The sequence below is a fragment of the Peromyscus leucopus genome, chromosome 16_21 (assembly GCF_004664715.2).
Source record: "Peromyscus leucopus breed LL Stock chromosome 16_21, UCI_PerLeu_2.1, whole genome shotgun sequence".
Taxonomy (NCBI): Eukaryota; Metazoa; Chordata; class Mammalia; order Rodentia; family Cricetidae; genus Peromyscus; species Peromyscus leucopus.
In genome coordinates, this window is record NC_051084.1 from 20,207,440 (window position 1) to 20,225,193 (window position 17,754).

The 17,754-nt window shown below is 48.9% G+C and overlaps 1 protein-coding gene across 3 annotated transcripts in view; it reads left to right on the plus strand.

The window, feature by feature from the left end:
- The window catches only part of Cabin1 (calcineurin binding protein 1), a 126,825-nt gene that overhangs the window by 16,592 nt on the left and 92,479 nt on the right, over nt 1-17,754 (plus strand). For all 3 annotated transcript variants that reach the window (XM_037199671.1, XM_028874232.2, XM_028874234.2), the window contains 10 exons: nt 1,306-1,592; nt 2,456-2,624; nt 4,513-4,649; nt 5,203-5,420; nt 7,592-7,670; nt 8,036-8,223; nt 9,288-9,440; nt 10,309-10,503; nt 14,118-14,360; nt 15,580-15,736. In XM_037199671.1, coding sequence (XP_037055566.1) covers nt 1,306-1,592; nt 2,456-2,624; nt 4,513-4,649; nt 5,203-5,420; nt 7,592-7,670; nt 8,036-8,223; nt 9,288-9,440; nt 10,309-10,503; nt 14,118-14,360; nt 15,580-15,736 — 1,826 coding nt within the window. The remainder of the gene's footprint in view (nt 1-1,305; nt 1,593-2,455; nt 2,625-4,512; nt 4,650-5,202; nt 5,421-7,591; nt 7,671-8,035; nt 8,224-9,287; nt 9,441-10,308; nt 10,504-14,117; nt 14,361-15,579; nt 15,737-17,754) is intronic.

Here is a 17,754-nt window from a genome sequence, read left to right on the forward strand (position 1 = left end):
CTCTACTGAGAAGGGGAAAGAACACTAACACTTGGCAGCCATCAACCAGGAGAGAACCTGGCACCCTGGAGTTTGTCACAAGTATGGACTTCCCTGGCTGTTGTGTGTTCATAGCAGGGCCAGATGAGATGTAAGATGTGTAAGATGGGCATCAGCATAGCCTTTGTGAGCCCTGGAATGTGTAAGAGACCCTCTCCTTCCTGGAAGGCAGACCTGATAGTGGTGGCCCACTGGAGTTGGGGTAGTTTAGCACTGTAGTAAGCTTTGGCATTTAATTTTTGCTTTAAAAATTCTGGTATTATGGACAAGCTCATGCCTGAAATCCCAAAACTCAGGAGGCTGAAGCAGGTGAGCCTCTGATTTCCAGACCAGATTGCACTGCAGGGTGAGTTTGAGGCCAGCTGGGGCTACATAGTAAGACTGTCGCAAACATAAATATGCACACACAAATTCTGCCATTAAATCTTGAGTCTTTAAATTTAGCATGTCCTGGCATCGGGTATAATTCTAACCCCTTGCCCCTCAGTGACCTTACTCAGTCATTGCCACTGTGGTGTAGAGCCTTTCTCCTGTGCCCCTTCATGGCAGTCCTGGTGCTGGTAGTTAGGTGACCTTGGGGATATTATGTGCTATTCCTTAAAAACTGGCAACAGCATCCCTCTTTGGTAGGGGATGATGTAGTGGAATAGAACTCTAGGGGTCTCTGCTGGGGTGAATGTAAGAATGATAAGCGGTGCTGGTTACTGTGCAGAAAGGTCACGACAAAACCCAGTATCAGAGCTTTATTAGGAGGAAGAGGGGTGTGTGAGAACCAGGCCTGGGGAAGGAGCACGTGCAGAGAGCAGAGGGAGGGAGAGAGAGAGAGATGGGGGACAGAGAGAACAGAACACAGAGAGAGGGTGGTGTCTGTGTCCAGGCAGGCCTAGGGAGCTACACCATGCGTGCGCTGATTGCGTGACCACACCACAAGCATGTGGTCACCATCGCACACTGATGATGTAAGACGCAAGACCCTTTGCTTAACTCCTGAACTGAGCATGTACGGTCATGCAGCTGGAGTGAGGGCAGAGTTCTAACAGTGAGGAACAGGAAATGTCTGTCACTGCACCTGCTCTGGCTTGGGCTTCTCCACTGTAGCACATGTTGGAGTCAACATTTTGTTGGTTATGATGGTGACAAAATGCTTACTGCCTTCTCCCTGTTCTGTTGAGGTCACAGTTTCTGGGAACAGTTCTTCTGAATCTATACAGTCAAGTTGGCCTCTGTGACAAGTGCTAACCAGGTATGGTGGCCCTTTCTTTGCAGGTGGAAGTGCCTTGGAGAGAGCTTGCTGGCTATGTATAATCACCTCACCACTTGTGAACCCCCAAGGCCCAGCCTTGGCAAGAGGATTGACCTATCTGACTACCAGGATCCCAGCCAGCTACTAGCACCCTCTATAGAGGTCACACCTGTCAGTGTGGTCCAGCCAAGTCCTGTTAGCACCAACCCAACTGTTGCTGTGGCTGAGCCTGTACTGTCCTATACCTCTGTGACGACAGCCAGCTTCCCATTGCACAGCCCTGGCCTGCTGGACACAAGTGCTCCCATGGGTGAGTAGACCTTGTGAAGTCACATTCTGGAGAGCCTATGTAAGTTGAGCCCAGCAGGAACAAGAGCAGGGGACTTTGGCATCTCCAGGGAAAGGCATCATGCTGGTCCTTGCGGCCTGAGTGAAAATGAGAGCTCCAGCCTTGTAGAAAACTGATCAGCCTGGCCCCAGGGCTAGTACAGAAGCATTGACACTCAGGGGATGGGGTTCTGGATGCAGCTCCTTGGCAGATTACTTTCCCAGCTGCTAAGTCTTGGCATTAAAGTTCCTCTTCCCCCTCGTGATGTGACTTGGCATGTCCTTGCTGCTGGTCCTGCTTTCCTGCTAGATTGACCTTAGAAAACATTAAAGTCGTTACCATGGATGATAGTACATTTTTATTACCACTGAACTTGTCAAAAGTTTTTACCGAAAGCTCCCATGCTTCTGCCACTGTACAGAAGACCGTCTGGCATTTAGAGAAGTTTCTGAATGACTTTGGGCATGGTTGTTTCCTTTTCCTCTCTTCTCTCCATACTTCCTGGTTCTCTTGCTCTAGTCCTGTCATTGGGATTTGTGGGTCTTGGCTAAGGTCAGTGCCACTGGATCTGCCCATCCCAGGCACATCGACTCAGGCCCCAGAGGCTCTTGCAGTTGGTTAGTACTGAAGGTGAGAGAGTTCTGAGCCCTGGCTTGGGGGTCTCCGCAGCTCACGGAGGATATGAGGGTTCAGGGCCTCAGGAGTCTCTGCTGTCAGAAAGAAAGAGTTGACGGCGGTTAGAGAAGAACTCAGTGCTGGCAGACGTGTAAGCAGTGGGTGTGTGTGTGTGTCGCCCTTTTCCCTGCTGCCATTGTGTCATGTCCTAATTTTCCCTCTCTGTGAAGGTGATGTTTCCGGGGCAGATAAATCTAAGAAAGGGGTGAAGCGTAAGAAGACCGTAGAGGAAAGTGGGGAGACAGCCAAGCGGAGGTCCGCCCGTGTCCGAAACACCAAGTGCAAAAAGGAGGAGAAAGTGGATTTCCAGGGCCTTCTGGTGAAGTTCCTGCCGTCCAGGTACTGCACTCTTGTTTCTGAAGGAAGCTGCAGACTGCTGTCCTTCCGTCTCAGCAGCATTTCAGCCCATTATTACCCCTCCCTTTGGGTACCGACTACGGAGTGTTGATTTCACTAGTTGGCTTCTTGGGTTTTTCTCGTCTCTCCTGAATACAGGAGCTGTGGTTGGTTGGGGACTAGGTACTTCCTGAATTATCACAAGATGAGTGGCTCAGGGGGTGGGGGCACCCACTTTTTCTTGGGGTGCTTCAGGGTTGCTGCACATGCTTATGGAAACCCCATGGAAGGAAGCCACCTGTCTTTCAGTGGGGGTGTGCCTGCCTGACCTTGTTTTCCATGATTCCATTGCATTCTGAGAAGAGGAAGGAAGATCTGGTTCCTTTATTGATTCTTCATAACCCTCAAAGAATCCTAGGGGAGAAGGTGCTGACTCTGAGAAACAGGAGGGGCCTGGGCCTCTCCTGCTGACTAAGTCCTTCCTGGTCCTCCTGCTCTGGTCTTGTCTGTTCTTCATAAGCCCCAGGCTCTCTATCCAGAGCCTTTCTAGGATTGTCGTTCCAGTGGCCGGGCTTCTTGGTACCCTGTTCCTCCACTCTGCGTAGAGTGTAATTTGCTCTGGTCCATCATATCTTTCTGTATAACATCTGGGTGGCATATTTTTGGTCTGCCAGGACTTCCTCTCTCATTTCCGCTCTTTGTGAGTTTATGCCTTTTCTCCCTTCACAGTTACCTGAGTAGGGTTTGATCAGTGCACCATCAAGAGATCTAGAGTCTTCGGCTTTTGACCAGTGACAGTTTATTTCAGTGATGACTCTGTCAAGAGTGCAAGAGGAATCCAGAAGACTATATTAGCAGACTATATATCCATTTTATATCAAGATACTTACTTAATCTCTCTTTTTGTCCCCTCCTTCTTTCCCATAAGGGTAAAATTCTTAGATACAGGTTGTTTTCAGTACACAGCTTCAGTACACAGTTTCAGTACAAGGAGAACCAAGGTGGAGATGCAATGCCTTCTGCTGTGTTTTTCCTGAAATGTACAGGAAAAGGTTTCTCTTTGGAAGAGCGAAGAGTTGTACTGTAGTTGAGTGGTCCTGTCTTCCTCTTAGCCCTGCTTGGCCTACCCTGCCTTCTTTGTGTGGAGTTAACATCTACTTTATTTGAGTCCGTCTCTGTGAAGTTTGAATATTTGTTACTGTCAGTGTCCAGATAGAGACACTTACAGACGCCCTGAATGTTGTGCTATAGAGGAGCTGGTTGAGAAAGCTACAGGGGTGGCCAAAACATGGTCCTAGGGAAGAGTCTGGAGGGTGGTGTCTGCACTTCGAGGAGCCATGGAGGGATAAAGCTTAGATGGGCTTGACATGGCCCCACAGCACAGCTGTTGTTCTGGGTTGAGCCTCTGTTCATGCTTAGCCCCTCACTGTTGTCAGCCCGAGAGTGTGTCCTCTGGTTCTGCTCCCCAAAGCAGGTCCCCAAGACTGTTGAAAGCAAGCGCTTGTGGTTAGTCCTTTAGTTGGGTTGTTTGTATGTGAGTACCTGCTTATGGTCCTCCTCTTCCATCAAGAGATGAGCTTCGCTGTTGGCCAACTCCTTGTATTTATGGTTGTATTCTGGTACTGACCTTTGTGCCTGGCACATGACTGCTGCTTAGCAGCTATCTGTTGGTGATATAAATGAACAAGTGTGGGTACAGACCAGTTGCAGACTTAATGAAGTCTGGAGAGAGGCAGCACTCTTGGAGGCTGTTGGCTGGGCTGTTGGTGTTCTCATCTATCTGTTTCAGTATACTTTATCTTGGCTCAATGTGGTTGTTCTACTGGAGGAGTTGGGGTGCTTTGTCACAGTGAGTGGTATGGCTTTTGTGATTTGAGCATGTTCCATATAGGTTAAGAAAACTGGACCCTGAGGAGGAAGATGATCCATTTAATAACTATGAAGTTCAGTCAGAAGCCAAGCTGGAGAGCTTCTCAAATGTGGGACCCCATCGACTATCCTTTGATTCAGCCACATTCATGGAATCCGGTAGGAATCAGCAATGTGATCATTGATCCATTGAAGGGAACTGTTCCTTCCATCGACCTGTAACCTGCCTAGGTTTTGTTCTGCATGATGGTTCTGGGCTGTTTCATGAGCATTGGTGAAGGAGCTGCCTGTGGTCAGCTGAGGGTCCAGGTGCATACTTGCTGTGCTCCTGAGGCTGTGCATCTAACACTGGATTCAGAGGCTTGCCTTTGCAAGTTGAATATGTGTTAGCACATCTATTCTGTGTGCACTGTGTCCCAGACACTGTGTTTTGTGCATGTGATCTCTTTCACTGCACATGGCAGCACTTGGAAGTCAGCCCTTTTGATACCCATCTTAGACATGGGAACCTTGAGAGGCTTGTTCACCACTGACAAGTGCTGGAGCCGCTCTGAACCCTGGAAAGCCTGGCTTTAGCACTGCAGTATGGCCTTAGTTTACCTACATTGAGTGGGGGAAGGAAGGACCCAAGCTGTCCTCTTCTGAAGAGAAGAGAAACTGGGCACAGGAGGGCCTGTTCATCTTGGTGAGGTTATTTTCCTTCTCTGGACAGAGAAGCAGGATGTGCATGAGTTCCTGATGGAGAACTTGACCAATGGCGGCATCCTGGAGCTGATGATGCGCTATCTGAAGAGCATGGGCCACAAGTTCTTGCTGAGGTGGCCCCCGGGCCTAGCGGATGTCGTTCTTAGTGTCTACCACAGCTGGAGGAGGCATAGCACCAGCCTGCCCAACCCATTACTGAGGGACTGCAGCAACAAGCACATCAAGGTTGGGGCCTCTTCAGGGCCAGTGTCAGTGATGCTGGGAGACAGTGGCACGGGTCTTTGACGGGTGCGGGGCTGATGTGTCCAGCCCACTTGCTCTACTTACGTCTGGGTCTGGAACCTGGGCCATCGTGGAGTTTGAAGCAGGGAGCCACATGGCTTGTCTTGTGTCCCAAAGACCCCTAATGGAATACTCTGGGGGTGCGAATGAGTATAGCAGACTGGAAAGAGGCTGCTGCCAATTGAGCCATGGTGGCGACAGGTTCCATTAATGGCAGTGCAGAGGAGTTGAGATTCAGAACACAACTGGCAAGATACCTGGATTGAGTAAGAAGGAAGCCACTGGGGACGGTGTCTAGTGTTGTTTACTGAGATGGGAGGGGTTGCAGGGGAAGGAAAAGGAAGCCTTTGGCTGTATTGACAGGCTAGGAACTATTACTAATTTGTACAAAAATGTTTTTATGTGTGTGTGTGGTATTGGGGGCCTTGTGCACGCTGGATAAGATCTCTACCACTGAGCTATATTCCCAGCCCTATTCATATGTTTATCAGTTGAGAAAACAGAATAGAAGCGAGGTATGGTGCTTAGGGGAGTAGTGGAGTCGTCCAGCAGTTGGGAGCCTAGCCTTGCTCGACTCTGTCTACGGTATTCTCTATCACAGGTTCCTGCTGTGGTGTTTTCTAGAGCTCAAGGAAACAGGCTAGCAGGCCCACTTCTCTTGTTGAAAGTGGTTGAAGGTAGAATGCCAGATGCTGAGGTAGGAACTGGAGAGCCATCTATTTTAATTACTTTTATACTGCTGATGAAACACCACGATCAAGGTAACTTAAAGAAGGAAGGCTTATTTGGGGCTTAGAGCTCCAGGAGGGTAGGAGTCCATCACCGTCATGGCAGGCAGGCATGTTGCTGGAGCTCAACTGAGGTCTCACATCTCCAGCCACAGACCGTAAGCCAGACCTCAGACCTGGCCCAGTGACATGCCTTCTCCAACGAGGCCGTACTCTGTGAGTCTTCCTAAACAGTTCCACTAACTGGGGGCCAAGCACTCAAGTGTGTGAGCCTGTGTTGGCCGTTCTCATTCAAATACCACAGGACCCAACCCAGGTAATCTTTCTGGTTGAGAGTCAGGCTGGAGTTGATGTGTCTGCAAGAGCCGCTGTTTCCTCACCGAGCAGATCTCACTGGGATACCCCCAAGTAGCTTTATTCTCCCCAAGAATAATGTGAATCAGCGGGAGCCAGCATCTGAGATCCAGAAATGGGACTGCCTGTTTCCCAGCTGTGCCTGCTGGCAGCACCCCATCACCGAGTCTTAGCTTCCTTAGTACCCTGCCCACATCACATTGCTGGCACTTTTGAATGTTGACAGTGAATAGCCTGTGCCTGGCCTGGCAGAAGGTGAGGTGACAGGCAATTGCTTCTTCCCCAGCTAGAGCCGTCCCTTGTTTTTTCTAAATACCCTAGCAAGTAGCCATGACTATCATTTAGTAAATAAAAAACAGGTGGAAATAAGAATTATGTTTTTATCAAAAGTAAATTTAAGAGCAGCAAGATAAGATACACCACAATGGGTAAAAGAGCTTGTTGCAGAGGCCCTGGCTACCTGAGTTCGATTCCTGGAAGCCATGTAAAGGTGGAAGGAGAGAACCACCTCGGCAGAGTTCTCTGACCCTCCACGCTCATGCTGTAGTGCGTGTGTGCACACACGCACACACATACACACATATATATATACACACACACACATACACACACACATACACATATATATACACACACACATACACACACACATACACACACACCCCATACACATTTGCACATACACATACTCTAATACAACATTTTAAAAAATTGTATAAATAAATAAATTTTAAGCAGTTTTATAAAAAGCAAATTTGAGGATGTAGCTCAGTTAGTAGAAAGTTTGCCAAGCATGCACAAAGCTCTGGGTTAATTCCTTAGCCCTGGAGCAAACAGTTGAATATGGTGGCACATGTCTGTAAGCCCAGTACTTGGGAGGTGTCAACAAGAGGTGCCGAAGTTCAAGGTCAGCCATTGGCTGCATAGTCATTAGAGGCCAAGCTTGAAATCCCTGAGGATTTTAGTTTGGTCACCTCGTGATTTAGTAATTTTTGTGAGTTTATTCCCGCACTTCCTGCCCTTGTCTTACAGGACATGATGCTGATGTCTCTCTCCTGCATGGAGCTCCAGCTGGACCAGTGGCTACTGACCAAAGGCAGAAGCTCGACAGGTAGGAGGCATCTGTGTTCTTGGTGTGGTGATTTTCTGAACCTCCGTAGGCTGGAGGAAGCCAGAGTGGTGATGCTGGGTGTGTCTCCCGGAGGGTTCTCAGATCACTCCTTTAAAATCCCTCCTGGTAGAGTGTAGGCAAGTTTAGAGTTCAGTCAGTGAAATTAGCAGCCTGCTTCCTCCTAGCTCTCATGTTCTCTGCAACTCTGTATCCTGCTGCTCGGGGCTATAAGTCTTTGAGGATTCGGGGTACCTAATCCTGGACACTTGTGGGCTACTGTAGGGAGGGCTGAAGGTGGCCTGGGGGGAGCGGGAGGGTGTTTGGATGATGTACCTGAAAGTGTCACATTGGCCTGGTGTTTTTAGTGTCTCCCCGGAACTGCCCTGCTGGTGTGGTGACTGGCAGGTTTGGGCCTGACTTCCCGGGAACCCACTGCCTGGGTGACCTCCTGCAGCTGTCCTTTGCCTCATCTCAGCGGGACCTATTTGAGGATGGCTGGCTGGAGTTTGTTGTCCGTGTTTACTGGCTGAAAGCACGTTTCTTGGCACTACAGGTTGGTTCTATGTCAGAATGTGCTCTGGCACCTGACCGGGAGGGCAGAGAACTGGCTATATTGAGGAAATGTACATTCATAACTCTGCTGGACTTGGTGGGAGGAAGTGAGGCATGGTGGTGAATTGCCAGCATGTCAGCCATCCAATGGCTGCCATTCTGGAACGTACCTCAGTGCCCACCACAGGGCTTTGGGAGGGATCCTGTGTTCCCCAGCAACTCCTACTCCAGACTGTCTTGATGGATCCTTTATATTTTCCTAAGAATGCTAAGCAAGTAACAAGAGAACAAACAGAGCGCTCCAAAAGGAACTACTTACCTGCTTTTTGAGGGTCTAGGCAGGCTTCTCCTTAGAGCCTAGGTAGGAAGGCCAGAGTGGCTTGATTGTTCACCGGTACCCATCACTGCTGGCTCCTGGTGCACTGGGAGAGGGTGTCAGATGAGTGTGTCAGAGATGAGTGTGTCAGAGACGAGTGTGTCGGAGACGAGTGTGTCGGAGACAAGTGTGTCGGAGACAAGTGTGTCAGAGACGAGTGTGTCAGAGACGGCCTGGATCCCAGCAGCTGCAGCAGCTCAGTGTGGGGAAGCAGCACAGTTAATGTGAAGAAGGTCAGGTCTGGAGTTAGGACAGGCCTTGGTTTTAACTCTGGGTCTGTGCTGAGGTGGCATTGGTGTCGTCTTCACCCGTGACGTGGTGAATGATGCTTTGTCTCACAGAGTTGTGATGTGGGTCACTCCTTATTCATTAGTCATTTAACCGATGTTTGTTTAGCTCCACTTTTCTGGAGAGCCCCTTTTGGTGGTGGGGTCAGGGCACAGCAATAATTGAATTAGAAACTTAGTGGCACATGTCTGTAATCCCAGCACTTAGAGGGAGAGAGTTTAAGGCCAACCTGTACTACATAGTATCAGATTAGCCTGGACTACAAAACCCTGTCTTTTAGCAAATAAACAGAAACCAGCTTAAGGACATCTGCGTCTACTGAGATCAGGAATGTATGGGACCAGACAACACAATTAGCTCTCTACTTTTTGCTCCCTTTTCTTGGTTTTTCCTCTGACTAGGGAGACATGGAACAAGCCCTGGAGAACTATGACATCTGCACAGAAATGCTCCAGAGCTCCAGTGCCATCCAGGCAGAGGCAGGGGCTGAGCAAGGGGACATTGTCATCCGGCTGCCCAACCTTCACAATGACTCCGTTGTTTCTTTGGAGGAAGTGAGTAGACGTTTTTAATGGTATTTTCTTGGTGGGAGACTTACTCTGCGTCGATCTAGTCAGACCAGACCTGATCTGCTCCTGTGGAATAAGAGATGCCTGCATGCTGGCATGCTGAGCACAAGGCCCTGGATGAGGGCAGAGCAGGTCTAGGGAGACAGTCCTGGCACAGACTCCATTGGCAGAGAGCTTGTCCCAGCGGCAAGTGTGGAAGCTTTGACCAAGTGTGATTTGGAAGTGTTGTTGCTCAGCCCCAGCAGGACTGGAGGGAAGTGCTGGCTGTGCAGACCAGAGCTGATCTGGCTGCAGGACTGGAAGAGCAGTACAGTGTGTGTGCCAGGCCTCTTTGGATGGCTCTCTTGTCACAGTGCTCCCTCTGCTCTGCTGCAGTTCTACATCTGATGTGTTCACGTGGCTGCAAGCTTCTACCTCCCTCTACCTTTGTTTCAGGCTAAGACCAGGTGCTCTGCTGCCTGTGCCAGAAAGGGCCCTGTGGGTCAATAATGTGTGTCGACTCCTGGCTCATTCCGAGTCTGTGGCAGCCAGGCAGCCAATGGTTGTTGAAGTTGGGCTTTTTGAACTGTTTTGGCAGATACTATTCAAGAACTTCGCTGCTTCTGCAGTGGCTGTGTGTTTGGTTTTAAAGACTTGAATATACCTTGGTGTTAGCATAAATATTTCTGAAGGAGTATGTGCATTGTGTGAACACAGATATTGTTGAGTGGGGAGTCTAGTATGCTTTTGCTGAAGCGGAGTGCTAGAGTATAGTCTTGGCTTTCTCGTTTAGATGAGAGGACTCAAACACTGGCTAAGTTCAGGGAGGAGGTGAGGGATTTACAGTTAGGCGACATTTTTGGACCTTTTTCAGATTGATAAGAACCTGAAGTCTCTGGAAAGGTGCCAGTCGCTGGAGGAGATTCAGCGGCTGTTTGAGGCAGGTGACTACAAGGCTGTGGTGCATCTGCTCCGGCCCACCTTGTGTACCAGTGGGTTTGACCGAGCCAAACACCTGGAGTTTATGACTTCTATTCCTGAGAGGCCAGCCCAGCTGCTACTGCTGCAGGTATGTGCTCACCATTGGGTCCCCATCCATGTTTATATTGCCTTTGCCTTTGTGTTGCGTGTGTGTGTGTGTGTGTGTGTGTGTGTGTGTGTGTGTGTGTGTGTATACACCTCTGGAAGTTCTGAGCTAGCCTTTGAAAACACGTAACTGGTAGAGAACAGTGGGAGTTTAGCCTACCCTCTAAGATGATGCTAGATCAAAAATACGGTCAAGACTGGGATGCTATTAGAACCTAGGAGTTTAGATTTTAGTAGTAGGTGTGGCTCAAGGTGAGCCCACACTTGACTGAACTTCTGCCAGACAGAGGAGGAAAGAATGGTCAAGGTATCATCCACCTGTCATCTACTCATTTGTGAATCTGTTTTTATTGCATTGTAACTTAATTTTAAGTAGATGTAAAACTGATAAGATCTGTGCAGTGTAAAGAATCAAGATAAAGTACAGACTCATATTTGACTGCATGTTGAAGAAAAATGCTAGCATTGTGTTGAAGTCATGTGTGTCCTCCTGACTCCTTTGATGCCTCTTGTTCATGATGTTGATGCTGTACCTCCCACATAGCAGACACTGTGGAGATGCCCCAGTCAGTATTACCATGCTCTCTGTCCTGAATTGGATAGAGACAAACATGGGTGCTAGTAATGTTTTTGATGACAAGCCTGGAATTCTGTCTCCTTATGGTTTATGCACTAACCACAGTATATATATTAACTGATTGGGTCCTTTCCTAGAATATAGTAATATCCCAGCCTTTTCATTTGGCATTTTAATCATTAGCTTTGTTGAACTGGGAAATCCTCTAGGCGGTATGGCTGTGAGAACAAATGGGGAGTCTCCTCAGCAGTGGTAGGAGGGGAGGGAAGAGGGGAAGAAGGCGGCAGGCTTTATTTAGCTCCTGGCCTAGGAGGTGAGGCAGGATGCCTATGAAATGTGCCTGACCTTAGTTACCTGAAGGGTTGCTGAGAATGATAGTGTGTGGAGAGCTAGCCTTGGATGAATGATCTGGTGGAGTATGAATGGAGGAGGGAAGGGGCCAGCCCTCTCTACTCTGAAGGATGGCTCAGATGCTCAGATGTTGTCTTGTTCCTGCTAGTGATGTCATCAGTAGTAGATGTGGCTGGGTGCTCATTCCTTGGGAGGAGTGTTGCCCTCTATTATGGGCTGTTCTGAAGGCTGGGCCATGAACTGTGGAGCTTCTGCTTCTAGGAAGAAATGATTTTCATTGAGAGTGTTTTTTATTGATTGGAGTGATTTTTTTTAAAAATAATTAAAGGTAATATGTTTTCTCATTGGATCTTGATAGTTTTGTTTTGTTTTGCCAGTATGTTGTTTACTTTTAAATCATGAAGTTTATTCTTATTTTGTTTGTTTTTATATACAAAGTTCTCAGTTTTTATGTTGTCAGAATCTTTTCATATTTTCAAATGGTTGTGATTTTGTTCTTTGTAAGTTTGTTTCATGTACTTAGATAACATTTCCTCAGCTGGAACAATGCCCATCTACTCAAGTTATTCCACACAGAGGACTGGCATTCCTCTGTACCTGGCAGTAGTCAGGAAGGCTGCAGTGTTCTAGAGGGAGGAGGCAGGAGGCTGGATACCACCAACTGGACAAAAGTATATTTGCCCTTACTGGCCTCCAGCAGCAGCCATGTTTTGTTTTACATGTTTTAACCTGCCTGCTTTGGCATTTCTGGAGTGGGGATCAAATTCAGAATCCTTCTCATGGATGGGGGGATACAAGAAAGAGGTCCCAGTTTAGCAAGCTGCTCTTTGTGTTCCTCAGTATAGCAATGGTTCCTTCTTGTTGAGTTAATTTTAGATGTTACTATCCTTTTTAACTGAACATTGTTGGTCTCTAAGAACCCTACTGATTTTCACCTCTTTATTTGAACCTTGTCCCTCAATGAGAGTCCTGTTCCTTTTTATTGTTTTCTGTTTATTTGTTTGGGTATGCAGTGGTGTTGCCCACAGAGAGCGCTAATTTGGTTTCTACACTAGTTGGCAGCTCATCTGCTTTTTTGCTCACTCTGGCCAGAGTATGTTCTGTTAGAGCACTGTTGGCAGATTCTCACCTTTGCCGACTTTGACAGGAATCTGTATGCATGTTCCTATATCTGCCTCTTGCGTGGTCAGTTTTGATCAGAAAGAGTCAGCTGGGATTTGGACCCCACAGGTATACTCCGTAGCCCATCCCCCAGTGGCCTCCTGGTCAAGGAAGCTGCTTTCTCTAAGAAGCAGAGGCTCCCTTTTCCTGGCTTGGTGAGTTGGGAGAAAGGTTTGTGTTCAAATCTTGCAATATATTCCAAAGGCATTTGGGACATTTCTGCTCCCATACCTGTGGCATCCAGAGAAAGGTGGATAGGAGCTGCCACTAGGCCTAGGCTTGGGGTTCGGGGTGGTGGTGGATCCGAGCCAGATGGGCACAGGGCAGGCAGTAGGTGCTTCCTGCCGGTCAACAAGCTGCCTTTCAGATCTATGAGTTCACACACTGTTTGCTGAAGCACAGCCACTGGTGAAAGCCCATTTCCCTGGTGTTTAAATGGGTTATATTCCAGGCCCCCTCTCCCTCCTCAAAGGAGCTTTGTAGAAAGTTGATGGCTTCCCCAGAGATTTTAACATAGAAGTCATGGCTCTGTTTGGTGTTCTAAGAGTGATTGATGTCCCAGACACCAGGCACTGTGCTCGGTGTGGTATGCATTTCAGTTCATGGAATACTCACGGTACCTTCAAGGAGTGATGCCATGGCTGAGGCTGAGAGGGGCATTGGAGAAGAGGGGCTCACAGAATGATGACTTCATCAGCTACTGGCCAGCTGTCCCTTCTGAGGCCTCAGTTCATGCCCTTCTGCCGTGAGATAGTTCCTCCTAGCATGTTGTGTCACCCTGCTGAGACCGCCCTCTCACTCCTCAAGACCTGGCAGTGGAGGGACACAGTACATTGGAGAAGTGTCTCAGTTACTTTTCTGTTGTTATGAAGAAACACCATGACCAAGGCAACTTAGAAAAGAACATTTCAGAGGGTGAGTCTGTGACTGTCATGGCGGGAAGTGTGGTAGAAGGCAGGCTCTGGAACAGTGACTAAGAGCATGTGTTCTGATCTGCAGGCTGGAGGCAGAGAGAGTGAGACTGGGCCTGGTGTGGCCTTTTAAAGCCCCAAGCCCTCCCCAGTGACACACCTTCTCTAACAAGGCCACACCTCCTAATCCTTCCTCAAACAGTTCTACCAACTAGGGACCAGGTATTCAAATATGAGTCTTTGGGGGCCATTCTCATTCAAACCAGCACAAGAGGTAACGAAGGAATCAGTCAGTCTCAGTTTTGCTACTTGCCAACTCTATGGTCCCATTCACAGAGGCCCAGCTTTATAAATGGGAAGATTAGGTGCAACAGTAAAGCATTTTTCTAGAACCCCCTTGGCTGGTGGCCTGCTGTATTGCCGTTGCACCCGAGTCAGTGTGTGCCCTTCAAATGCCTCAAGGCTGTCTGAGAACCACTGAAGTGGCGCCTGCTCTTGGTTCTTTGCTGCTGTCCTTGGTGCCCTCCCAGCCTCAGGCCTGAGGCCCAGTGTGTAGAGCTGACAGCATACCTTTCATGTTGTGTCTTCTGTGCTCAGGACTCGTTGCTCCGGCTGAAGGACCACAGGCAGTGTTTTGAATGTTCTGACGTGGCTCTGAATGAGGCTGTCCAGCAGATGGTGAACTCAAGCGAATCTGCAGCCAAGGAGGAGTGGGTGGCCACAGTGACGCAGTTGCTGCTCGGTATCGAGCAGGCGCTGTCCTCAGACAGCAGCGGCAGCATCCTGAAGGAGTCCTCCTCTAGCACCGGCCTCGTCCGGCTCACCAACAACCTCATCCAGGTGACTCCCGCTCCCCTTTGCCCTGTGCGGTCTCAGCGGCGTGTCTCTCCGATACACCCTTCTGAGGTTGGCTGATAAGCACTGTGACTTACGTACCCCAAAGGGACACGTTGGCTTCTCTGGCTAGAACTTGAGAGTTTGAGGAGGTCTCTGTCCACGGATGCAGACCTGGGGGCTGCTTTGTCTCGAGGTCTAGACTTGGTATAGCAATGGTATAACAAAGGTCCTCAGACTTCCTCTTCCAGAGGGACAGAAATAGGCTTAGAGAGGAGGTCCTGTCTGCATTTAGTGGGAGTCTGCAAGAGTGAGGACTGGAGCCCAGGTCTGGCTCCCTGCTGTGCTTCTCTACCCCCACGATACCCTAGAACTTGTAGTTGAAGGGTTGCCCTTGCAGCCATAGATTGGCCATAGTACCCTGTGTTGCCCAGGCAGGCTTTGAGGCAGAAACCCTTCCTTTGAGTGCCCCATGCTATCTTCTAGACTTACACTCTGGCTGTGAGTGTTACTTCTCTAGCGTTTATTCCCCCTCCATTTTGTTCAGCCAGGTGCAGGTCTCGGCCATGTCTTTCGTGAACTGTAACAGCCCTATAGTCGCCCTTCCTGTACCTTGTACCTTTTTAGCCCAGCTACTGTCCTGCCACACGGGCCCCTTTTAAACACCGAAATATGAGACTGTTTCCTCCTCACACATGCTGTCTGGGTGTGCACTGATTCCCCAGCCTGCTACTCCTCTTACTTTCCTGGCTAAAGCTATTGGGGGCCACCCTCTGGGACCCCTGCCTGTGAGTGTGTCCTCTGCCCTCATGCATTGCCCTTTCTGGGCGTTGAGCATTCCACAGTCATTTACCTGGACACCTCGAGGGCGTGTCTCTGATCACTCTATGCCGAGACCCTGTTGCCGCTCTCGCTTTCATGGTAGCTTCTGTGTTTGCCCACAGGACTCAGGAGTTTCCCATGCCTGCCTGCCCCCGGGCTGTTAGCTCCCTTTGCCACAGTCAGTAATTGCATGTGCATGAAGAAAGATCATGTGATTGTCACTGGGCATTGTGGGACTGTCTGATGATAAACGGGTACTGCTAGGTCAGTATTCCCGGGTTAGAGCCGTAGGGGTAGGCAGATGGTATGCCTCGCCTCTCCCAGAAGGCATTGCAGCATGGGCTCATTTCCAGAGGGCTGCGGGGAGGCTGACCTGCTGTAATGTGCTGGTGCCCTTTGCCAGGTCATCGACTGCAGCATGGCTGTACAGGAGGAGCCCAAGGAGCCCTATGTGTCCTCAGTCCTGCCCTGGATCATCTTGCACAGGATCATCTGGCAGGAGGAAGACACCTTCCGTTCCCTGTGCCACCAGCAGCAGCTCCAGAACCCAGCAGACGAAGGTGTGCCATCAGCAGGTTTGAGGAATAGGCCTGCCTGACCCGCTCGCCCTTGTCTGGGCCTGTGTGAGAGGGCCCTGAGGCCTTCTCCAGGTCTGTGAGTAGGTGCATCCTTTAGTGAGCAGTCTCACTTGTTCAGCCTCTGGAGCCCTGTGGGATTTGTTTCTCATGCTAGGGGCCTACCTTGGGTACCCACAGATCCTGGAGACTTTTGCTGCTGCTCAATTGTTTTTAGAGTATAAATTTCTACCAATGAATGTCTGTAGAACTCTTTTTTTTTTTCTTTTACGGGTTCATCCTTTTATTGGATATGTTAACAAAAGAGGTTTAGTCAAAAAGACCAAAGCCCATGTCGTCATCAGACTCCTCAGATTCTTCCTTCTTTGCTTCCACTTTCTTCTCCTCAGCTGTCTGTAGAACTCTTGACAAATAGTATTAAATTGTACTTCCAAAAGACTGGTAGTAAAAAAGGTGTAACTATAAATGTTACACATATAAATGTAACTATAAAAAATATAAATTATTTTTCTTATAAAAATGAAAATTATTTATGCATACCAAAGAGTTTTCTAAAAGCTCCTGGCAAATGCTAGGCATTGTGGCACGCACACTTAATCCCAGCACTCGGGAGGCAGAGGCAGGTAGATCTCTGAGTTTGAGGCCAGTCTAGTCTAGATAGCGAGTTCTGGGACAGCCAGCGCTACATAGAGTGATCCCGTCTCAGAAAAGAAAGAAAGAACAGCGCTGTGGGCAAGTAAGCAAACAAGAGGAACTGGCGTCCTCAGCTAGAGCAGCCTGCCCAGGGAAGAGCAGGCATGTTCTGCGGACAGGCAGGCAAGGTGCTGTGTCTTTCCCACTGTCCTGTGAACTGAGGGATGGGAGCTGACCAATTTCTGGGACAAAATCCTGGTATCCTCTCATTTATAGAGAGCTAGCTAGTGGAGGACACCCCCCCCCCCCAAAAAAAAAAAAAAAAACCACTTGGCTTTTTCAGATGAAGGTGGGGTAAGGAAGTACTTCTATCCTATGACCAGACTTAATTCCAAGGACGTGGCTCAGGGTTAAGTACACTGGTGGCTGAGTAATGAGGGACCTTATGAGCTGAGTTACTCAACGTGGACACTGAGACTGTTGTCTGTTAGGCATACCGGTTCTTATAAAATGGGGAAGCAGCAGGATTGGCCGGGAGAAGTTAACCTGTGGTGTTGGCCTCACAGACCCTGGCTAGGCTGTCAGGGAGCTCTGGAGTGACAGTGCCTTTTCAGAGCTGTCCTGTGAGGTGATATTGTGTTCCCCAATGTATTGTGCACCCTAATAAACTTATCTGGGGTCAGAGAACAGAACAGCCACTAGATAATCTAGAGGCCAGAAAATGGTGGCACACACACCTTTAATCCTAGCATTCTAAAGGCAGAGATCCATCTGGATCTCTGTGAGTTCAAAGCCACACTGGAAACAGCCAGGCATGGTGACACACGCCTTTAATCCCAGGAGTGATGGCAGGAAGGTATATAAGGCGTGAGGACCAGGAACTAGAGCCTTTGTAGGCCCTGTTAAGCTTTTAGGCTTTTAGCAGCAGTTCAGCTGAGATCCATTCTTATGAGGACCCAGAGGCTTCTAGTTTGAGGAAATAGGATTGACTGAGAAGTTGGCAAGGTGAGGTGGCTGTGGCTTGTTCTACTTCTCTGATCTTCCAGCGTTCACCCCAATAACCGGCTCTGGGTTTGTTTTATTAATAAGACCTTTAAGATCCGTGCTGCATCCTGCTGTCTCTCTAGGCACTGGGTGGGGGCTGTGGACGGGCACGGCCTCAGCTAAAGTAAATCCTGCAGCTGCTGTGGACTTTGAAGGAGCTGACAGCTGGGGGTAGCAAGTCCCGCCCTGAGGACCCCTCTCAGAAGGGAGGGGCTCAGCTGCCTCTTACACGGAGAGTTCAAACTGTAGTTTTAGGGAAGGAGAGGCAGCTTTTGTGTGGCAGAAAACTCATAATTTTTAAGCAGATCCATGTCAGGCAACTCCCA